The sequence below is a fragment of the Chiroxiphia lanceolata genome, chromosome 8 (assembly GCF_009829145.1).
Source record: "Chiroxiphia lanceolata isolate bChiLan1 chromosome 8, bChiLan1.pri, whole genome shotgun sequence".
In the NCBI taxonomy this organism is placed as follows: Eukaryota; Metazoa; Chordata; class Aves; order Passeriformes; family Pipridae; genus Chiroxiphia; species Chiroxiphia lanceolata.
The window spans coordinates 37,370,381-37,387,666 of NC_045644.1; the positions used below are offsets into that span (position 1 = coordinate 37,370,381).

Consider the following 17,286-nt stretch of genomic DNA (forward strand, 5'->3'; position numbering starts at 1 on the left):
GTCAGGTGGCTTTTTTTTTCCCCCCTTCTTTCTCACACTCATTATCTTTAACACAAGTCCTTCTGCTGCCTTGTTGGAAGAGATCAATTTTTACACAGAGAACAAGTCTGGCTTCTCATGTCCCAGCAATAATCATTCAGAGGGGCGGGTGCTGGGAAGGTTTAGTGGGATACTTAGGGGATGGAGGGAGGAGGTGAGTGTGTATTTGCATTGGCTGCCCCATTACATTAGCACAGGACCCTTAAAATAACAAACTCTGGGATTTTTCAGGCTGTCCCATCCTTCAAATTCAACCTTTTGGCACACTTTAGGGGGTAGGGAAGTTTTTTGGAGAGCCCTTTGCTCTGGCTGAGACATCCCTAGGGATGGAGGAGCTTCCAGAGCAACAGGCAGCAAGGAGGGGAGTGCACTGGAGTAGAAACCCCCTGGATTTGTGCACAAGTGGAAAAGAAGCGTGTTGTGAGCTAACTGTTGTTGCTGTGAGCTCACAAGGATGTGCAGTAAAGGAGTGGAAGGTCCAAAACACATGCAGGGTGTTTTCTTCCTCACAAGTGCCATGGTTTTCTCACCTCCTGCGACTTTGCCAGGAACAAGCTGGTCTCTGCTGACCAGGCACGGGATCAGCACTGGAATGTTCATCTGCAGACTGGGTGAATTGTTTCTTAAAACTCACTTTAAGCATGTCATGCTTTTCATTCTTTAAAGAGGACTGAAAAAGCAAAGCTTAAGTTGCCCAGAGTGGTTGTGGACTCCTCATCCCTGGAAGTGTTCAAGGCCAGGCTGGACGGGGCTTGGAGCAACCTGGTCTAATGGGAGGTGTCCCTGCCCATGGTAGGGGGGTGGAACTAGATGGTCTTTAAGATCTTTTCCGACCCAAACCATTCTGTGATTCTGTAAGTTCAGCCAAATTTTTGAATTGTCGTGTCTTTTAAGAATTATTTTAGGAAAAAAAAAAAAAAAACCCAAACCAAGAGGATGCTGATCTTGGAGTTCTTTATACTGGTACCCCCAGGTGGTGGTAGTTTTGGTTGTGACCTCCTGCCTGTTGTCATCTCCAGGTGCAGAGCATCATCCGTTCCCAGACCAGCATGGGGATGCGGCACAGGGACCGCTCCACCACCGGCAACACCCTCAAAACCGGCTTCAACTCCGCCCTCACCACCTACTTCTTCGGGGCAGACCTGAGGGGCAAGCTCACCATCTCCCACTTCCTGGAGTTCCAGCGCAAGCTGCAGCACGACATCCTCAAGCTGGAGGTTTGGGCTGTCTCTGGGCACGGGGAGGGCTGTGCTGCAGGACCTGGCTTTGGGAGCAGGGGTTCAGAGGGGATTTCTGCTCCTGGATCAGGGCTGCCGTTACATTTCTGGGGAGCGTTGTGGTGCCTGTGGCAGCCCCCCCCGGGAATGTCTCCAGCACTTGCAGGTTGCTGGAGCTGGAGCAGCGTGTGGCATGTCCTGGGTGTGCCTCCCTGCACCTGGTGCTTGCCTGGCTGTTGCCTTGGCACTGCTGCTGGGGATGACTGAGGTGATTTAGGGAAAAGCAGTAGAGGCTGTGAGGGGCCTTGCAGAGGAGGGTTTGTGGCAGTCCTAATCAGTGAGCTGTGCCCTGAAGGACCGGGGTTTATAACCTTCCCCAACCTCTTCATCTCTGCTTTTGTCCCCACCTTTTTGTTTGCTTCTTTATTCTGAGTATTGTTGCTGTGTTCAAGCCTTGTTGGAATCCTGCTAAGGAGGTGTTCTCTGTTATATGACCTCTGTGGTTCACTCCTGGATTAATATGTTCTATAAGAAATGTTGTCCATCTCTCTTGAGGTTTTTACCTTTCGATTGTATTGAAAATCTCTTTTTTTCTTGGCATTACTGTGAGTTAACAGCAGCTCCCAACCTCCTGCTCCTAACCACTTAATCTGGATTCAAGCATCAAGCTTCAAAATGTGGTTCTTTTGTATGAAATGAGTACAAGAACAGCAATGGGGTACTTGCTGGTCTGTGTCCCAGCTCCCAAGTGGAGCTGACTCAGTTAGAAATGGTGCCCAGCACTGCATCAGGCTCAAAGGTTCGACCTGGCTTGAGCAAAGCCAGGCTTTTATTTGCAGTGGAGATGAGGATTTGTGCACAAGAAGATCCACCATAACCTTTTAGCACAACAGCATTCAGAACACTGTTGTTTCAGTCTGCTGTCTGATTGTTCACATGCTCAGGGTGTGTGATCCAGCATTTTATTAAGTTCTTATTAAGTCAGTCTTGCGATCTTAAACTGAATTTATTCCCTTTTTTATTTGCAGTTTTACAATTCTAAGTGAAAAACTGATCCAAGGACTGCCTTTTTTTTATTATTATTTTTTATGAAGGTAATTGCCCAGTTCACTGACTTCATTTCATGGTCATTAGAACAGTGGTGTGGGGGGAATAGGCTGGTTGAAGACAAGGTTCTTTGTGAGCTGGGAAGTGTCAGTTCCTCGGTGCCTCTGCAAATTGAAACGACTAAAATACTTTTGAGTTTAAGAAACATAAGCTGCAACTTGAATGCAAAGGGAAAAGAAATAGAGCTTGGTTTCCCACTGCCGTGTTCACTGCAGAGGTGGGCACTGGAGTATTCCTGACCTGTGCTCCTTCCACAGGTCCCCAGTTATCTCATTAAGAAGCAACAGGGATTTTTTTCAGTTTCATGGTACTTGTTTTTTGTTTCCTCCTGTGGCAGTTTAGTCTTTAATGATTTCACTCAATTGTGTGTCTTCCTGGCGAATGTTTGTTGCCTTTCTAACGAGTTGGTTGTTAACTGGGGACAGTAAAGGATGTTTATGTCTAGGTAAGTTATTGAATATCATGAAGGCAGCGTTACTGAACCCCTGCCAGCCCCCTTGGGCACAGCACCGTGCAGTGCTTGGCTTTTTTGGGACTCATTTCAGCTGAAACATTCACCTGTGCAGAGGTAACAGTTCTGTTCTGCCAAACTTAATTTTCTCCTGCATTCATGGTACTAAAGCACCTGATCTTTCTGCTCGTAGCTCTTGTGGATTTAGGCAATACAGGCCTATTTCTGTCCTCAGCATTATGCAGCAGGGCTTCTCTCCTCTTCTGCCTTTATCTCTTCTGACATGATCTCCCACCTTCTCTCCCTGCTTCCTGTTTGATGTGTTTGCTCACAGTTAAGCAGCTTTTCACACAAGTGTCTAGTGGGTCTGTGTTGCTCCTTTTCCAGAGAGTGCCCTGATGAACTCAGCCACTTAAAAAGTGTGATAATTCAGAGATGAGATGTACCCTGAGGAGAGGAGGATTTACCTTGACCCGTGCAAATGAGGAACAATGTGAGAAGTGGTGCTCAGCTGAACTCCTGTACCCCTCACCTACTCATGCTTTGCTGGCTTAGTAAAATTGGAACATGTTCTGAAGCTGGGATGTTAATTTGAAACCCAGCTTTTGTTCGTGTTCAGTGTCTGAACTCCAGGAAAGTCCCTGGGGAAATGCAGGTCTGCAAAATCTCTCCTGGGGCTGGTGCAGCCCCCGAGTGACATGAAACCTCTGGTTTCAAACTGGGACACTGACTTCCTCCCTCCTAAAAGAAATCTACTTTAAGCAAGCCCTTTTTTAAAGCTGTTTTCCCTTCAACTCAGGATCCAGGCATTTCTGCACTTAATACACTTGAGAGTTGGTTTCTTCTGCTGACTGAAGGTGGAACAATAGTTTCTGACCATCTGAACCCACTTTCTTTCTTCTTACTGATTTTGGTTCTTTTTTTATTTATTTTTTTTATCAAAATATCCATGCATATTTCTTGCTAAGATTGAGCAGAAACTATCTCAGAGGATTTAGATGAGACAAAGCCTGAACATTTCAATGTTCCTTGTGGCTGAAGTGCTGACAGCAGGTTTAAGTAACCATGGCCTGGCGTTTTCTTCTTCTCTTCTGCTTTATTCTTTTTGATGCAAGTACATTTTCCATCCTTTTATGGAAACTCAGCAATCAACTCAGTTGCAGGAATGGTAGGATGAAAAAAGTAGCCACAGGCAGAGGTAGAGGAGAAGCTTTTAATGGTTTATTACAACTTCTATTTTTCATTACAGGTTTGCCTGGACAGGCTCTGCAGCTCCAACATATCCCATTAGGACAGAGAGTGTTTGGCTCTTTTTTTTTTTTTTTTTGAGTGAAAATACTCTCTGAGTTTGGAAAACGAGTAGGACTTGACATCATTATTTATGCTATTTCTGCTTGTTAGTGTCTGTCCTAGATATTCCCATGTCCTTGATGGTCCAAAAGGAGTCCCAGCCAACCTGTGGGGCCTTTCCAGCCTAAGTTTCCATGGTTCTGGAAGTGCATGTAGAAAAGACAAAGGCCTTTGTTCTCCATATCTGTCAGCCCTGCCAGGCAACCCAAAGCCTGCTGACAGCACTGATTTAATCACCAAGAAGGTCTTCCAAGCGAAGTAAAATGGGATTCTGTAAGAATATGGCAAAGGTACAGCACATCATTACTGTCATCTGGAAAAACCCTTATTTTCTATGTCTATTCTGTGACAGGTGATGTGGGAGGAACTTTTTTATGCTGGAAATTCCTGTTTCCATGGCCAATGCCAGTGCAATTGCTGCCTGGTTTGGTTTTTGTGAGGAAGGGGTGATGGATGCTCCTCCATCTGCATGCACCTCCTTAGCAAGTCCTGAATCCTTTTGGATCTGAGCCCTGTCTTAACAAATCCCCTGGTTTCAGAAGGTTTTCTGGTGCTTTGCAGTCTGGTTTTAAGGTACATCTTGAGTCTGTAAGTGCCTCTCTCTTCCAAGTCCCAGGATTGGTATCTGAGTAAGCCTGTACCAGGTATTAAAAGCTGCTGTGTTCTTACCAGTTTACTCAAGATTTTTGGGGGGTTCTGTCTGGCAGAGTGATACAGGTTTTCAGTGATTTGTTGACACAGGCAACAAAGTTTGCAGCAATGAGTTGTATATCTTTGTATGTGCTGCAGTGATTTAGGTGAAATCAGAGTTTACTTCAGAGTAACTTAAGTAAATTGTTTTGAGTGGCCTGAAAAATGAAGTCTGGCAGGGTCAGATTGGCTGAGCTTTGTAAGGAAGGGCTCAAAACTCAGACTTTTTAGAGGTCAAGTTGCTATCAAACCTACACAAGGCATTTTTATTTTAAGTCCCCTCTATGACAGTCTCTGTTATGGTTTGCTGAGTTGTCTCTCAGAGCTGTCCTTTACCTGCTGATCCCCTCACTGTCAGCATCACCACTGGCCCGGCCACTGTGGGAGCAATGATGGGGAATGTGATGTTTTCCCCTTTTCCCTGTGAATTCCCACTTCTCTGCATCCTGTAATGGATTTTGTGTACTTACATAGTCTTGTCAGTTCAATATCTGAAACTCCTCCTTTGGTCCCAGACTTGCTTTCTCTTCCTTTCTTCCATCTGAAAAACCCAACCAGCACTAGTAGAGTTACCTCTTTAGTGGGTCAATTAATGGCAGGTACAAAATCGTTTGGGTTCTTTATTAGTGATTTCCTGACATGGCTCTGGGCCTGTGTCATTTTTGTCATCCCCTGACTCCAGCCAAAAGGTGTGTTGGTAACTAATAACCTGTAAACAATAGGTCTGGAAGGGAAGAGGATCTGGATATTGAGGCTTTTGCCCTCCAGAAGCACTTAGTATAGTCAGGGATGGATAAAGCCATGATGGGTTTAGTGCCGAGGAGAGGGAGTTACCAGGAGACCCTGCAGCCCTATGTGCTCCCTCTTCTGCATTTCATGTTTCAGAAATTTTAGGGAATAGAAATGAGGCTGATGTCCCTGCCTTTGTGATGGAGAGCCATGAAAGTATTGTGGATGACAGAATTTTGTGGCATCTCCAGTTAAAAATGGGATCATCTGGCCACCATGAATTTTCACATCAGGGAACTCTCTAGTTAAGGAGTCACAACCCAGCATTTACAGATGTTAGCTGGGAATTTCTGGGCAGGCAGTTGAAATGGTTTGGACAGCTTATCATGTTTTTGATGGCATTCAGAGCTGGCAGCCTGCTTTTGTCTTGGCATGTGAGTGGAAAGTGTCACATGAAGCTTTCAGGTTGACTGCACTGTCTCAGGGGTTTGGGGAGAAGCTGGCATTCAGTTTTTGTCCAATGTCAACCAAAGACTTGGGAAGAATTCAGAGTGGGATGTTAGTATGGAAAAAAAATCTGAAAATAAGGATAAGTTATGAGGCCATGGCATGTGCAGCTTAAAGGGAAGACAGAAGGGAGATATAACTGTCTCAGTAAACATGAGGAGTCACCGCAAAGGAGTCTGAGGCAAGTCATTTCCATCCATCAGGAACAGCAGAGCAGGTAATGAGATGCCTAAGTGTGCACCAGGGAAAGTTTAGTTTAGATCCAAAGTAGGTTGAATTCCAGTCCCTTTTTCCATTAAGCAGGGGGAATGGTGGTGGGTGGGGGGTTCACCACCACAGGTGAGTTACTGGAAGCTGTGCTTGGTGCCTCAGTTGGAGGATGCCATAAACACTATCCCTAACTAATTCCTCCCTAGTACAGGCTGGAAAAGCAAAGTGGGGCAATCATCTGCACCAGAGAAATCAAACCCTCCCAGTGCCTCACTCTGAAAGGGGGAGGAAGAGTCAGGTATCAGCTGTGGGGTGGTTTGAGGGGATTGTAAGACCATATCAAGCATCTGTGTCAGCTGTGAAATCATAGAATATCCTGAGCTGGAGGGGACCCAAAGGATCATCCAGTCCAACCCCTCACCCTGCCCAGGACACCCCAACAATCCCACCCTGTCCCTCAGAGCATTGTCCAAACCCTCCTGGAGCTCTGGCAGCCTTGGGACTGTGCCCACTGCCCTGGGGAGCCTGGGCAGTGCCCAACCACCCTCTGGGGGAAGAACCTTTCCCTGAGATCCAACCTGACCCTGCCCTGGCACAGCTCCAGCCATTCCCTGGGTCCTGTCCCTGGTCACCAAAACAGTCATTGGTCCAGGAGTGTGCCAGTGAGGCTGGGGTGGTGTGACAGTCCATGTGAGCATGGCTGGAGCAGCTGTGCTGTGCTCTCTTTTGGGATGGATGTTTCATGGAGCAACCCCCACAGTGCCTGCTGAGAACCCCCCCCCTGCTGCTTTGCTGCTGTTTGAACCGGGTACCTTCAGTGTGGTTAATACAGTGGCTCTGCAGGGGCAGCCGTGGAGGATTTTATTGGAATTTCTGTTTATTGCATCATTAGTAGCAGTAGAAGGTTGTGCTCTGTAACAACAGGCTCCTTTGGTTTATGAAGAGTGTGTAAATCCAGTGTGAGCTCCCGCAGTGCAGCTGAGCCCTGTGCTCCTGCAGGGCCTCCAGCACAGCCTTCTGGGGGACCCCTGCAGGCAGCACAGCCTTCTGGGGGACCCCTGCAAACAGAACCCCAGGAGTGCTGTTTGGATTCATTATGTTGCCTCAAGTGTATGTGGAGGTTTGTACTGCTGAGTCCATAAAGCAGAAGGGATAAGCCATTTAGCTCTTGTTCATGTGTGCACAACCAAGTTAGCCAGGAGCCAGGGAGTGCCAAAAGTTGTTGGGGAAGAGGTTGGGGGTGTCTGTGTGAACATGTTCTTCTAGCAGATATTTGACTTTGGCCCCGTCCTTCCGCTGGATGAACAAACACTCCAGTCCTCTTGCTCTTTCTCCCTTTTTGAGCTCCAGCTTCAGAGCTTGTTCTGCACCTCAACACGTTGCTGGCTGTGCTTCAGCCCCTGCCTTTGCTTCTGACATGTCAAGGACATGGGAGCAGGACACAGGCTCTCCCTTTTGCCTCCTAGGCTGAATTAAACTCCTGCAAACTTACTCTTCTTGGGGAATTGAGCACCAAGGTCAAGCAGAAACAGGCAGTAAGAGAGCTGTATTTCTTAATAAAATTGTGCACAGCAGTTCCATGGAGAGCTGTGTTTTCCAGAGTAATGGCTCAGCTCAGGTACTTGCAGCTCTGCTGTCCTGTGGGTTTCCCTGGAGGAGGGTCAGGACTTGTTCTGCTTCTGAACTTTCCTTTTCTCTCATTCAGCAAGCATGTGTAGGATAGAAAAGCTGCTCTGTTCCTTGTGGCAGGAGCATTGTCAAGGGCAGGAGTGGCAGTAGCAGAGCCAGGCCTGGGGAGCAGCCGTGGGAGGAGGTTGCTCATCTCTTCCCCCTCTCCATCCCAGCAGTCAGGCGAGCGCTTGCCTTTAATTTCCCAGATGTGTCCTTTTCCCTTAGTGTGACTGATTCCTTTTCTTTAGCTTTCCTTCCTTTCATTCCCTGGCTGCACAGAATTTCAGAACACTGATGTCTTCAGAGCTGGCAGGAAGTGATTTTGATTCATGAGGATGAAGTTCAGGTCCAACCATCTTTACATAACCCTTTTTTTAATTGCTCATTAAAGCAGAACAAGTGGCTGGTGATGGGAATGAATTTTTCCCCCTCGCAGGCAGCAGTGCCTTGCCAAGGTCAGTGGAGTCTCCAAAGCAGCTATCTAACATCTGGCCTGCTGGGATTGCACTGCCACTTACAGATGGACATTTTTAACCTGCCTGCTACATATTCACTGAAGCAGAGGGGCAAAGTGTGAACAGGGAAAGCATTTGGAAGATTGGATTTTTTCTCGTGTGAAAATAGCTCCCTTTTCTTTCATTTATTTATTATTTTTTGAAGATAAAGAGGAGCCAGCTGCTGCTGGGAGCATTTTTCCTGACTCGATCCAGCTGTACAAACCCCACACTTGAGTCCAGGGAATGAGGTAGGGGAGGGAGTTAATGGGCAATTAAATAATCCCAGTGCTCTGCCTGGTTTTATGAAGCTGGGAGGTGGTTTCCCAAGCGAGGACCTGGCGGAGCTGGCTCTGCCTGTCCTCTTGGAGCAGGGAGTGCCATCAGCAGTGGGCACTGTGCCAGCTGGGTGCAGCACAGGGCAGGAGCTGCTGCAGGCAGGGAGCTCCCCAGCCTGTCCCAGCCTTCAGGGATGGGCTGTGCAGGTCGTGGTTTGCTCCTCTGGGGGGGTTATCCAGTGCTGGACCAACTCCCTTGGGCTTTGCTCTTCCCAGCATTGCAGGGCAGTGCCCAGAGCAGCCTGAGCACGATGGTCCAGGCTGGGTTTGGCATTTCCTCCTCTGCATCCTCCCCATTTTCACTTCTCCCACCGTTAGATCCCACTTTGATCATCTTCAGAGCTGTTTGCTTGGGTGGTTTTCACCAAATAATGCAGTTTATGAATCCCATCAGCTCTTTTGCAGGCTGAGCTTCACCTTGCAAAGCCCAGTGCTTTGAATCCTTGTCCACAGAAACCTTTTAGCATAATTATAAAAAAAAAATAAATCAGTATTTTAGTTCATTGGTCTTCCCAAAAAAAAAGCCTTTAAGAACTTTTGCCTCTCTTCTTTTTGGCAGTAGTTTGGTGCCTGTGCAAACACCTTGGTTTACTCACAAATCCATTAAATTTTTTTGGACGGAGGAGGTCGCTGGGATTTAGGAAGATGTATGGTGTTTTCCCCCTTTTTTTCCCTTCCTGTCATAGTTGTATATGCAACTTGACAAGAGATCCTGGCAGCCTGCTGCTCCAGAACAGTAAACAGAGCCAGTGCTGCAGTGGTTTGCAGATAAATAATGTATTACGGCCTGTCAAATAAAGCTGTGGGCAAATACCACTTTAAAGGGTCATATATTGTGAATCTGAATATTACCCTACAAATCATTATTTTCCAGACCCTTTTGATTCCTTATTATGCACACAACCAGCTCTCAGAACAGGTCACCTTTTCCAACTACCCCTAAACCTGACAGAATTAGTATTTGCGATATTTCTGCCGTGGATGTTTGTTTAACCAGCAGAAATAAGCTCAAAAATCATCTCTCGACGCTTTTCTCTCCGTCTAAAAGTCCTTGTAGATTTATTTCTCCTCACTATCTCAATTGGAAACATGGCACACATTTTATTATTTTTTTTTTTAAGATCCTTGCTCTGAGATTTTAGGCAATACATCACTTGTTTGATTGGCTTTTAGGAGAAGCCATCCTAGAGATTTAAGAGCCTCTAAAATACAGCAAGATATTTAGCTAATGTGAGTGTTTGGAGAGGCCAGGAGCTGTATCCTTTTGGCTTTGCTTTAGGAACAGTCTGGGCTGTGATTTCATCGTGCTGGTCGTGTTTCCCCTGGGTGTTTTTCTCTTGGGATTTGAGGCTCTCGCTGGCTTTGGTAGAACCTGAACTCCTTTTGCTCCTGTGCCAAGTGGAAGGGCCTGATGGTTATTTTAACCCTCTTCTTCAGCAAGCCAAACAAACCCGGGTGTGCAGCCCCAGAATGCCAGGCAGTGCCGGCCCTCACTTCCCAGCAGGAGGTTTTTACATCCACGTGTGGCCAGGAGGTGATGCTGAGCCCTCTCGGGGGGTTTGGGGCTCTGACATCCCTCCCCAGGCTGTTGCAGGGCAGGTGTTGCTCTCTTGGGCACAGTTCAGTCTGCTGGCAGCAATCACCAGCCTGCAGCAGTTTTTTTGAACCCTCTCTGATTAGAGGGGTTTAGGTAGAGTTTTCCCCTATGAGTGCTATTGGTTATGACAAATTTATTGAGGAGGAAGGAGAGTCAGCTGGAAAGAGAAACTTTCCCCTGAGAAGTGTCTGGTACCTAAGTTTGACCTTTCTTTTTGAAGGAGGGATGCCCTGGAGCAAGTTGAAACTGCCTCATCTTATATTTTCTTTCTGTGTCTCAGCCGTGCAGCTGGTGGTGGCAGAAGGAGAGACAAAAGAAGACCAATGTCTGCATTTAAGAAATTCCAGCAGGGTTTTTGTTGGTTTTTTTTTTTTTCAAAGTGGTGTCTCTGAATTGTTTCAGGTGGATGCTTCCCAGAGGCTGGGATTTGATTTCCTGCAGGGGAAGGCAGATGGAGTTAGTGGGGAAAACAAATTGTGAAGCAAGGAAGAAGAGGGATGATGGGTCTTTTGTTTTATGGTGGGTCCTTGTATTGCCTTTCTGTAAAGCTGTGCAGTTAAGGGGATGTGGAAGCAAAGAAAACTGCTTGTTTGCCTTCTGCTCTGCTCACGTGAGGAAGCTTTTCCTTGGCACTAGAAGGAGAGTGGGGTTATTTTTTCAGACAGAAAGCTGAGCTGGAAGGAAGTTTACTTGTATTTCAGCTTATAGGGGAGGACAAAGATGCTCATCCTGTCAGATTTGGGGAGTTTGGGACTATTTAACACGTTTCAGATCATGGGTAGTCTTTTAAATAAAAAGAAATCAGAAAGTACCCTGATGTGTGTCAGTACTGGCCACTGGGACTGGGCTAGTGAAGCTGAGTGAGCCCCAGTTCTCCTGCCTTCTTCCCCTCCCATAGAATGGTTTGGGTTGGAAGGAACCTTAAAGTTCATCCCGTCCCACCCCCTGCCATGGGCAGGGACACCTTCCACCAGCCCAGGTTGCTCCAAGCCCCGTCCAGCCTGGCCTTGGACACTTCCAGGGATCCAGGGGCAGCCACAGCTTCTCTGGGCAACCTGTGCCAGGGCCTCCCCACCCTCACAGGAAAGAATTCCTTCCCAATATCCCATCTAACCCTGCCCTCTGGCAGTGGGAAGCCATTCCCCTTTGTCCTGTCACTCCAGTTCCCGATGAACTGCACGTTCCATAAACACCTTGGATTTCCTTTCATGTCACATCGGCTTTTAATGAATTTCAAAATACTGCCTTTTATATTTTAAGCTAATCCCTTCAGCATCTCAGGTGTCCTGGCCTGCAGGAAGGGCCCTGGCAGGGTTGTATTTCGTTATCCTGGCTGGTGTGTGGATGCAGAATCCACTGCTGGCACCAAGTGGCTGCGGGTGGAAGCTGCTCCCGAGGTGTTGGACTCGCCGGCCCTCTGTCCTGTGTGTGGAGATTTTGGGGCTGCAGTTGGAGAAGGGGCAGGAGCCCCCCATCCCCTCCATTTCCCCTGGTGGAGGGTGTCCTGTGTGGGAGCTGCTCCATCCCTCTCTGGATGAGCGACTGCTCTGGCCCTGCTTTGCCTTTCTTTAGGATACATGGAAGGCAGAAAGGCTGTCACAGCATTTGCTTGCCTGTAATAAATCCCAGTGTGCTCTGCCCTTGCATCCCATCCTTGTAGGGTTTGGAGGTTTTTCCCCCCCCCCGAGTAACTGGGAAAATAACCTGTCCAGGATCATCCCAAGCATGAAGGCAAAGGATTGTGATTACCTGGGAAAGGGCACTATTTTTCCTGCCTTTTCAAATACCCAGGGGGGTTTTAACACTTGACAGTGTTTGTAGGCTGTGTATTAAGTACTGAAATTAAAATTACAGTAGGCTTTGCACCCTCCTTCATTTCCAAATGGGTTGCCCAGAAGACTTTCCAGAAGGCAGGCGAGTGCAGATGTAGCTCTGCTCCCAGGCAGGGAGGTGGGAAAAGGGGTGTCAGGGATAGCTGGGGTTGTTATTTTGCAGCAGAAATCAAGGGATTTCCACCCACAAATCCTTTGAAGCCCAGTTTCTTTAGGAATAAACACAGTTGCTGACATACCAGCAAAAAATAAGCAGAATTATCTGCCTGAAATTTGCCTACATCATCTTGAAATGACATGCCCTGTTTATCCCTTCTGTAATTAATTTAAATGTGTCTGACACTAGCTTGGAGGCAAGTTTTGAACTTTCTGAATCCGTTGCATAATTCTGCTGCTCTTTCTTAGTTCAGTGGTGGCTATATTGGAATTTGGGAGCTGGATGTTGACCAGCTCTCTCTGCCAGCCCCTTTCTGGACTGGCCTTTGCAACGAGCTTCAGCCTTGGGCATGTGAGTGTTTTGGTTTAATGTTAGAGATGCTCACTTTAAAGTGAGATAAACCCAGAGTAAACAGCATTAATTCCACAGTTTTCAGGTTTTTTTTTTATTTCTTGTGAATAATTGTATGGACTCATCACTGTATCTGACAACCACCTGCAGAAATTAAAAGTCAGAACCAGTTTTGGAGCTCACAAGGGGGGAGATGAGTTGATTTATTCCTAGGGAATCAGGTTGATTTGGTACTTTAAAGAGATTTGTATAAATAAGTTATTCTAGTTTTCGTCTTAGATTTCATTTATCTTTATTTTGTCCTCCAGCATTGTCTCCTAACTGTGCAATAAGACTCGATGGGCTTTTAGACACTGACTTAAGCTTTTCTGAGCATAGTCACCACTTATGAGGTTGATTTGAGATATTTGCACCCAATTCTTAGCCTTTAATAAAAGATGCTGCCTAAAGCTCTGCTAAAACTTGGGATGTTTGAAGGCTGGTGGTTACAAAAGTGCTGGTTTGTGTCTTTGGGGATGAAATTAGGAATATTACAGAAGAAGAAAGAGTTGGTGCTGCTTTTGAACCAGTGCTGACAGCGTCCCTGGGGTGTTGTAAAACTTGTTTGCATTCTTCAAACACGGCAGAAGCTACTTTTGCTTTTTAATGAAGAACATACTTCTCCTCCAAATGAGTTTTCCCCCCTCCTTTCCCCAGCGCACGAGAATGGGAGAGGCCCACGTTTTGCATCCTGAGTAATCCCCAAATCCTGTGTCAGGTGACAGTAAAAAGCACCATCTTTCCCCCAAATCCTGCGTGGGCCACTGAGGTGAGAGCACAAGGTGCCAAGGAGCAGAATTTCTCCGTTGGGGAGAATCAAACCAACCATCCAAACCCTTCCAGCCCTGGTGCTCCACGTGTCAGGAATCACTTGGTGTTCCATTGGGGAAAGCAGCCAAAATCTGGCTGATGTGCTAATAATTAAGAAGTTACTAGCACAGAAAAGCAGTTGAGGCAGGAATGGTGAACTCCCTGGGCAGCAGAGTGCCAAGTAACTGGTACCACATTGTTCTTTACGAGTTTAAAAATTAAATTTGTTGTTAAATGTCATCTTCTGGCTTGTGAGCATCTGGAGTGTCCAATGTATGTTTTCTGTGAGTTTGAAGGGATATCATTTGTACCAAATAAGGGATCCTGAGTGCTGAGATCTGTGAAACAGGTGAGGTCTCACATGTTTGTAGAGTCACAAAGAGGTGGGGAAAAGGAAGAGGATGAAATCTGTATTATTCAGTGAGCAGGGACCTGGTGTTCCAAGCCAGCACCTTCCCAAGTTGGGAAATTGCTTCTCCCTCCTCCCCTGCAGCAAAAGCCAGGAGATAAAGTACTGCAGGAGAGAGGGATTAATGGAGAAAACCTTCTGCAGGGAACACACAGCAGCGTTTGGAAGGGTCAGGGGAGCTGGGGGGAGCTGAGGACGAGGAGAACTTGGGGAAGGTGAAGTCTGGAGGCATCCAGGAACATTCCCTTGCTGGGACACTCACCCAGGGCTTGGAGCAGAGAAGAGCTAAAGTGAGACTCAGTTTTTGCAAAGACTTTGGTTTGTTAACAGCAGCCATGGAACCCCTCCTGCACGTGCTTCTTTGAAGCACTCACTGGCACGTCAGCTCAGTCCTGGGAGGTAAAACCAACGAGGGCAAGATGCAAAGGCTTCTCCCAGGAGTTTCCCCAGGAGGGCCACGCAGGGAGAACGCTGACTTATCGATTCCTGGGGAAAGCAGATATTGGAGCACTTGAGGATTTCTTCTTCCCAAGTGTCACTATGATTCCCATTCTTTGTTGTGCTGCCTTTTGGTGCTCATACCCCGGGGTGGAGGCTCCTGCTGCCCTGCCCTGTTCCCACATGCCCGTGTTGTGTCCCTGCTGCAGTTCGAGCGGCACGACCCGGTGGAGGGGCGGATCACGGAGCGGCAGTTCGGGAGCATGCTGCTGGCCTACAGCGGGGTGCAGTCCAAGAAGCTCACTGTCATGCTCAAACAGCTCAAGAAGCACTTCCAGGACGGAGAGGTCAGTGGCACACACGGAAAACTGGGGAGGCGGAGGCGGGGGCAGCCGTGCCATGCTGAGCAAGCTCAGTGTCCCGAGGGAAAGCATCCCTGCCCTGCTGAGGGGGATGCAGGGACACACCCTGGCAGGGAGGGGGAGGACATGGGACTGCAGTGGTCAGGGGCCCAGTGCAGGCTCGTTCCTATGGAAATGGATGCTGTCATTTTAAAAATTAAATTTGCTGAGCAAATTTACCCTGGGTCTGGAGCCAGAACAAACGTTGCTCCTGGTTCCTGGCTCGACCTTGGATTAATTAGCTGCTGCGACCGGGAGGTTTATTATTTAGTTATTAACTTCGGTGAAAAATTATTTGAATTACTCACAATTTAGAGAGGGATAAGTTTGCAGACCCTGCACTCATTAATTCAGTGTGAGACCTTGGAATAAGACACCCATAGCACAAGGATGTGCTTTATCAGGTAAGGCAAGTACAGGCTGAGGAATGACTTGAACATTAGAATTTTACTTCTGCTCCTATAAAGCTGGAATGTTCTTTTATTAACTAGGTTATAAACAAGCAATTCTTCACAATGAGAATGGATGGGAAGTCTTTGGCTGCCTGTTGGGTCAGGCTGGCTGTTTTAGAGCTGCTTCCTCCTGACATCAGAACTGGAGTTTATTTCTTAACTGGTTTAGATGCCAAGTGTGTTATAAAACACAAGTTTTGACCAGGGTCTGCTCCTTTTTTGTCCCCTATTGGTGCCTTAATAGGACTCCTACATTAAAAGGAATCATTTGATTTTTCCAGGAAAAAAATACTTCAATGCAACGTGTGTCTAAGAGAAGTTATCAGCTCTGTTGTTAAATTTTGCAAATAGTCAGTTCTTTTGCTGTGATTTTTGGTTTTTAATTTGTGTGTGTGTATATATAGATATTATTGAACAGTAGCTGGATGAATGAGAAAATAGGCAGAGGGATTTATTTTGGAAGGCTTTTTACAGCAGATGTTTTCTTCCTTTCATGTGTGAGCCAAGCCCCTGACATCTGTGACAGGGGAAGAACTTTTTGTTTTTACCTTATTCCTCATCCCCAAATCAGCCAGTCTGTGTTTCTGTTTGCAGACAACCAGATTCAGAGCAAGTCTTTATCTTCTTTTATTCCAAGGACTTTCAAGGAGAGGAAAATGGAGAATAGGACAAGAAAAAATACATTCGCAAGGAATGGAATTCTTGGAAAGTTCATGGTTCCTTACACTGGTGAGGATGAAACTCCCAGTGACTGCACCAAAGCCACCCAGCAAGCTTTCCCTTGAAAATGCAGTTATCTCATGAGAGCTTTCTTATGGAATCTGCCAAACATCCTCTTCCTTGTCTGATGCAATTACCTTTCCTGCACAAGGCAATCCTGGCAGCCTCCAAAATGATAAAGCTCTGGGTTTAATCTAATCTTTAGCTGTTTTCCAGCATTGTTACTTTACATTCCTGCTTTTGGGACTGTTTTCTTGTATTAACTGATAATCTGCTTTTTTTCATTTTTATTTTTCTTGAGGAAAAATCCCATCTTACCCTGGATATGTGAACTTGGCATATTCAGCAGAGCTGCTTTGCTTAAAATTGCTTATGATTGTCCTCCTCAAGTTATAGTTACACAGCTGCTTTTCTCCTAGTGAAAAGGACCCGAGTCCAGTAATATTTACAAGCAAAGTATTTGGTATATTTATGTCTCCCTAACCACTAGAAAACCGAGCTGACTCTTCAGAAACCAGTGATTCATGGCACTGTGCTTTGGGGGCTGGCTCAGGTATTTTTCTGTGGAGGTGGCAGGGGGTGGCAGTGAGGTGTAATTCTCCCTGGCTGAACCTGGATTCCTGGGGAAAAAGGCCCTAATTTTTGAAGGAGGTGTTCAAGCTGTCATGTTACAAGCAGGTGTTTGCTCCTGGAGCCTGCCTGCTGGTGTTATGGGAGTGTTGCTTGAATGATGGAAGGGTTCAGGCTTATGAATCAACAGCTGGAGCTACAAAGGCCTTGGAAGAGGTAATCAGTCATCTGTTGACTTGCTGGTACGAGCCTGAGGCTGTCCCAGTCTCTGATTTTATTTGTATTTTGGTAGCTGGGACAGAGTTAATGCTGATGCCGCTCTCAGCTACGGGATTCCTCAATAAAATATTAAATTTCATAATACTGATGGCATTGTTGCTACAGAAATTCAGTGTCAGTCCATATGAAAGCCCAGATGTGTAGGATACACGTGTATGTCATTGGTTTTGCTTTTTCAGCTGCTGAAAGGACCACAAATTTATATATCCAAACATGTAAACCTTCCCTGTATTTGGGACTGTAGTGTCCCAGGCCAGGTTGGATGGGGCTTGGAGCAACCTGCGCTGGTGGAAGGTGTCCCTGCCCATGGCAGGGGGTGGAATGAGATGAGCTTAGAGGTCCCTTCCAGCCCCAACCCTTCCAGGATTCCAAACAAGGGTCTGGTTTGCACTGTTTGGCCTTGACATCTGCCATTTCGTGGTGGAGCA

General features: G+C 46.7%; 1 protein-coding gene and 1 long non-coding RNA gene across 7 annotated transcripts in view; both read left to right on the forward strand.

Moving 5' to 3' along the window:
- Window positions 1-17,286, forward strand: part of MICU1 (mitochondrial calcium uptake 1) — an 86,617-nt gene that overhangs the window by 59,766 nt on the left and 9,565 nt on the right. For all 6 annotated transcript variants that reach the window (XM_032694389.1, XM_032694391.1, XM_032694392.1 and 3 more), the window contains 2 exons: window positions 1,059-1,256; window positions 14,646-14,783. In XM_032694389.1, the coding sequence (XP_032550280.1) occupies window positions 1,059-1,256; window positions 14,646-14,783 (336 nt within the window). The remainder of the gene's footprint in view (window positions 1-1,058; window positions 1,257-14,645; window positions 14,784-17,286) is intronic.
- On the forward strand, window positions 7,333-11,290 carry LOC116789990. The gene is made up of 3 exons (XR_004358219.1): window positions 7,333-7,420; window positions 8,632-8,716; window positions 10,681-11,290. It is a non-coding gene; the product is annotated as an uncharacterized LOC116789990 (long non-coding RNA).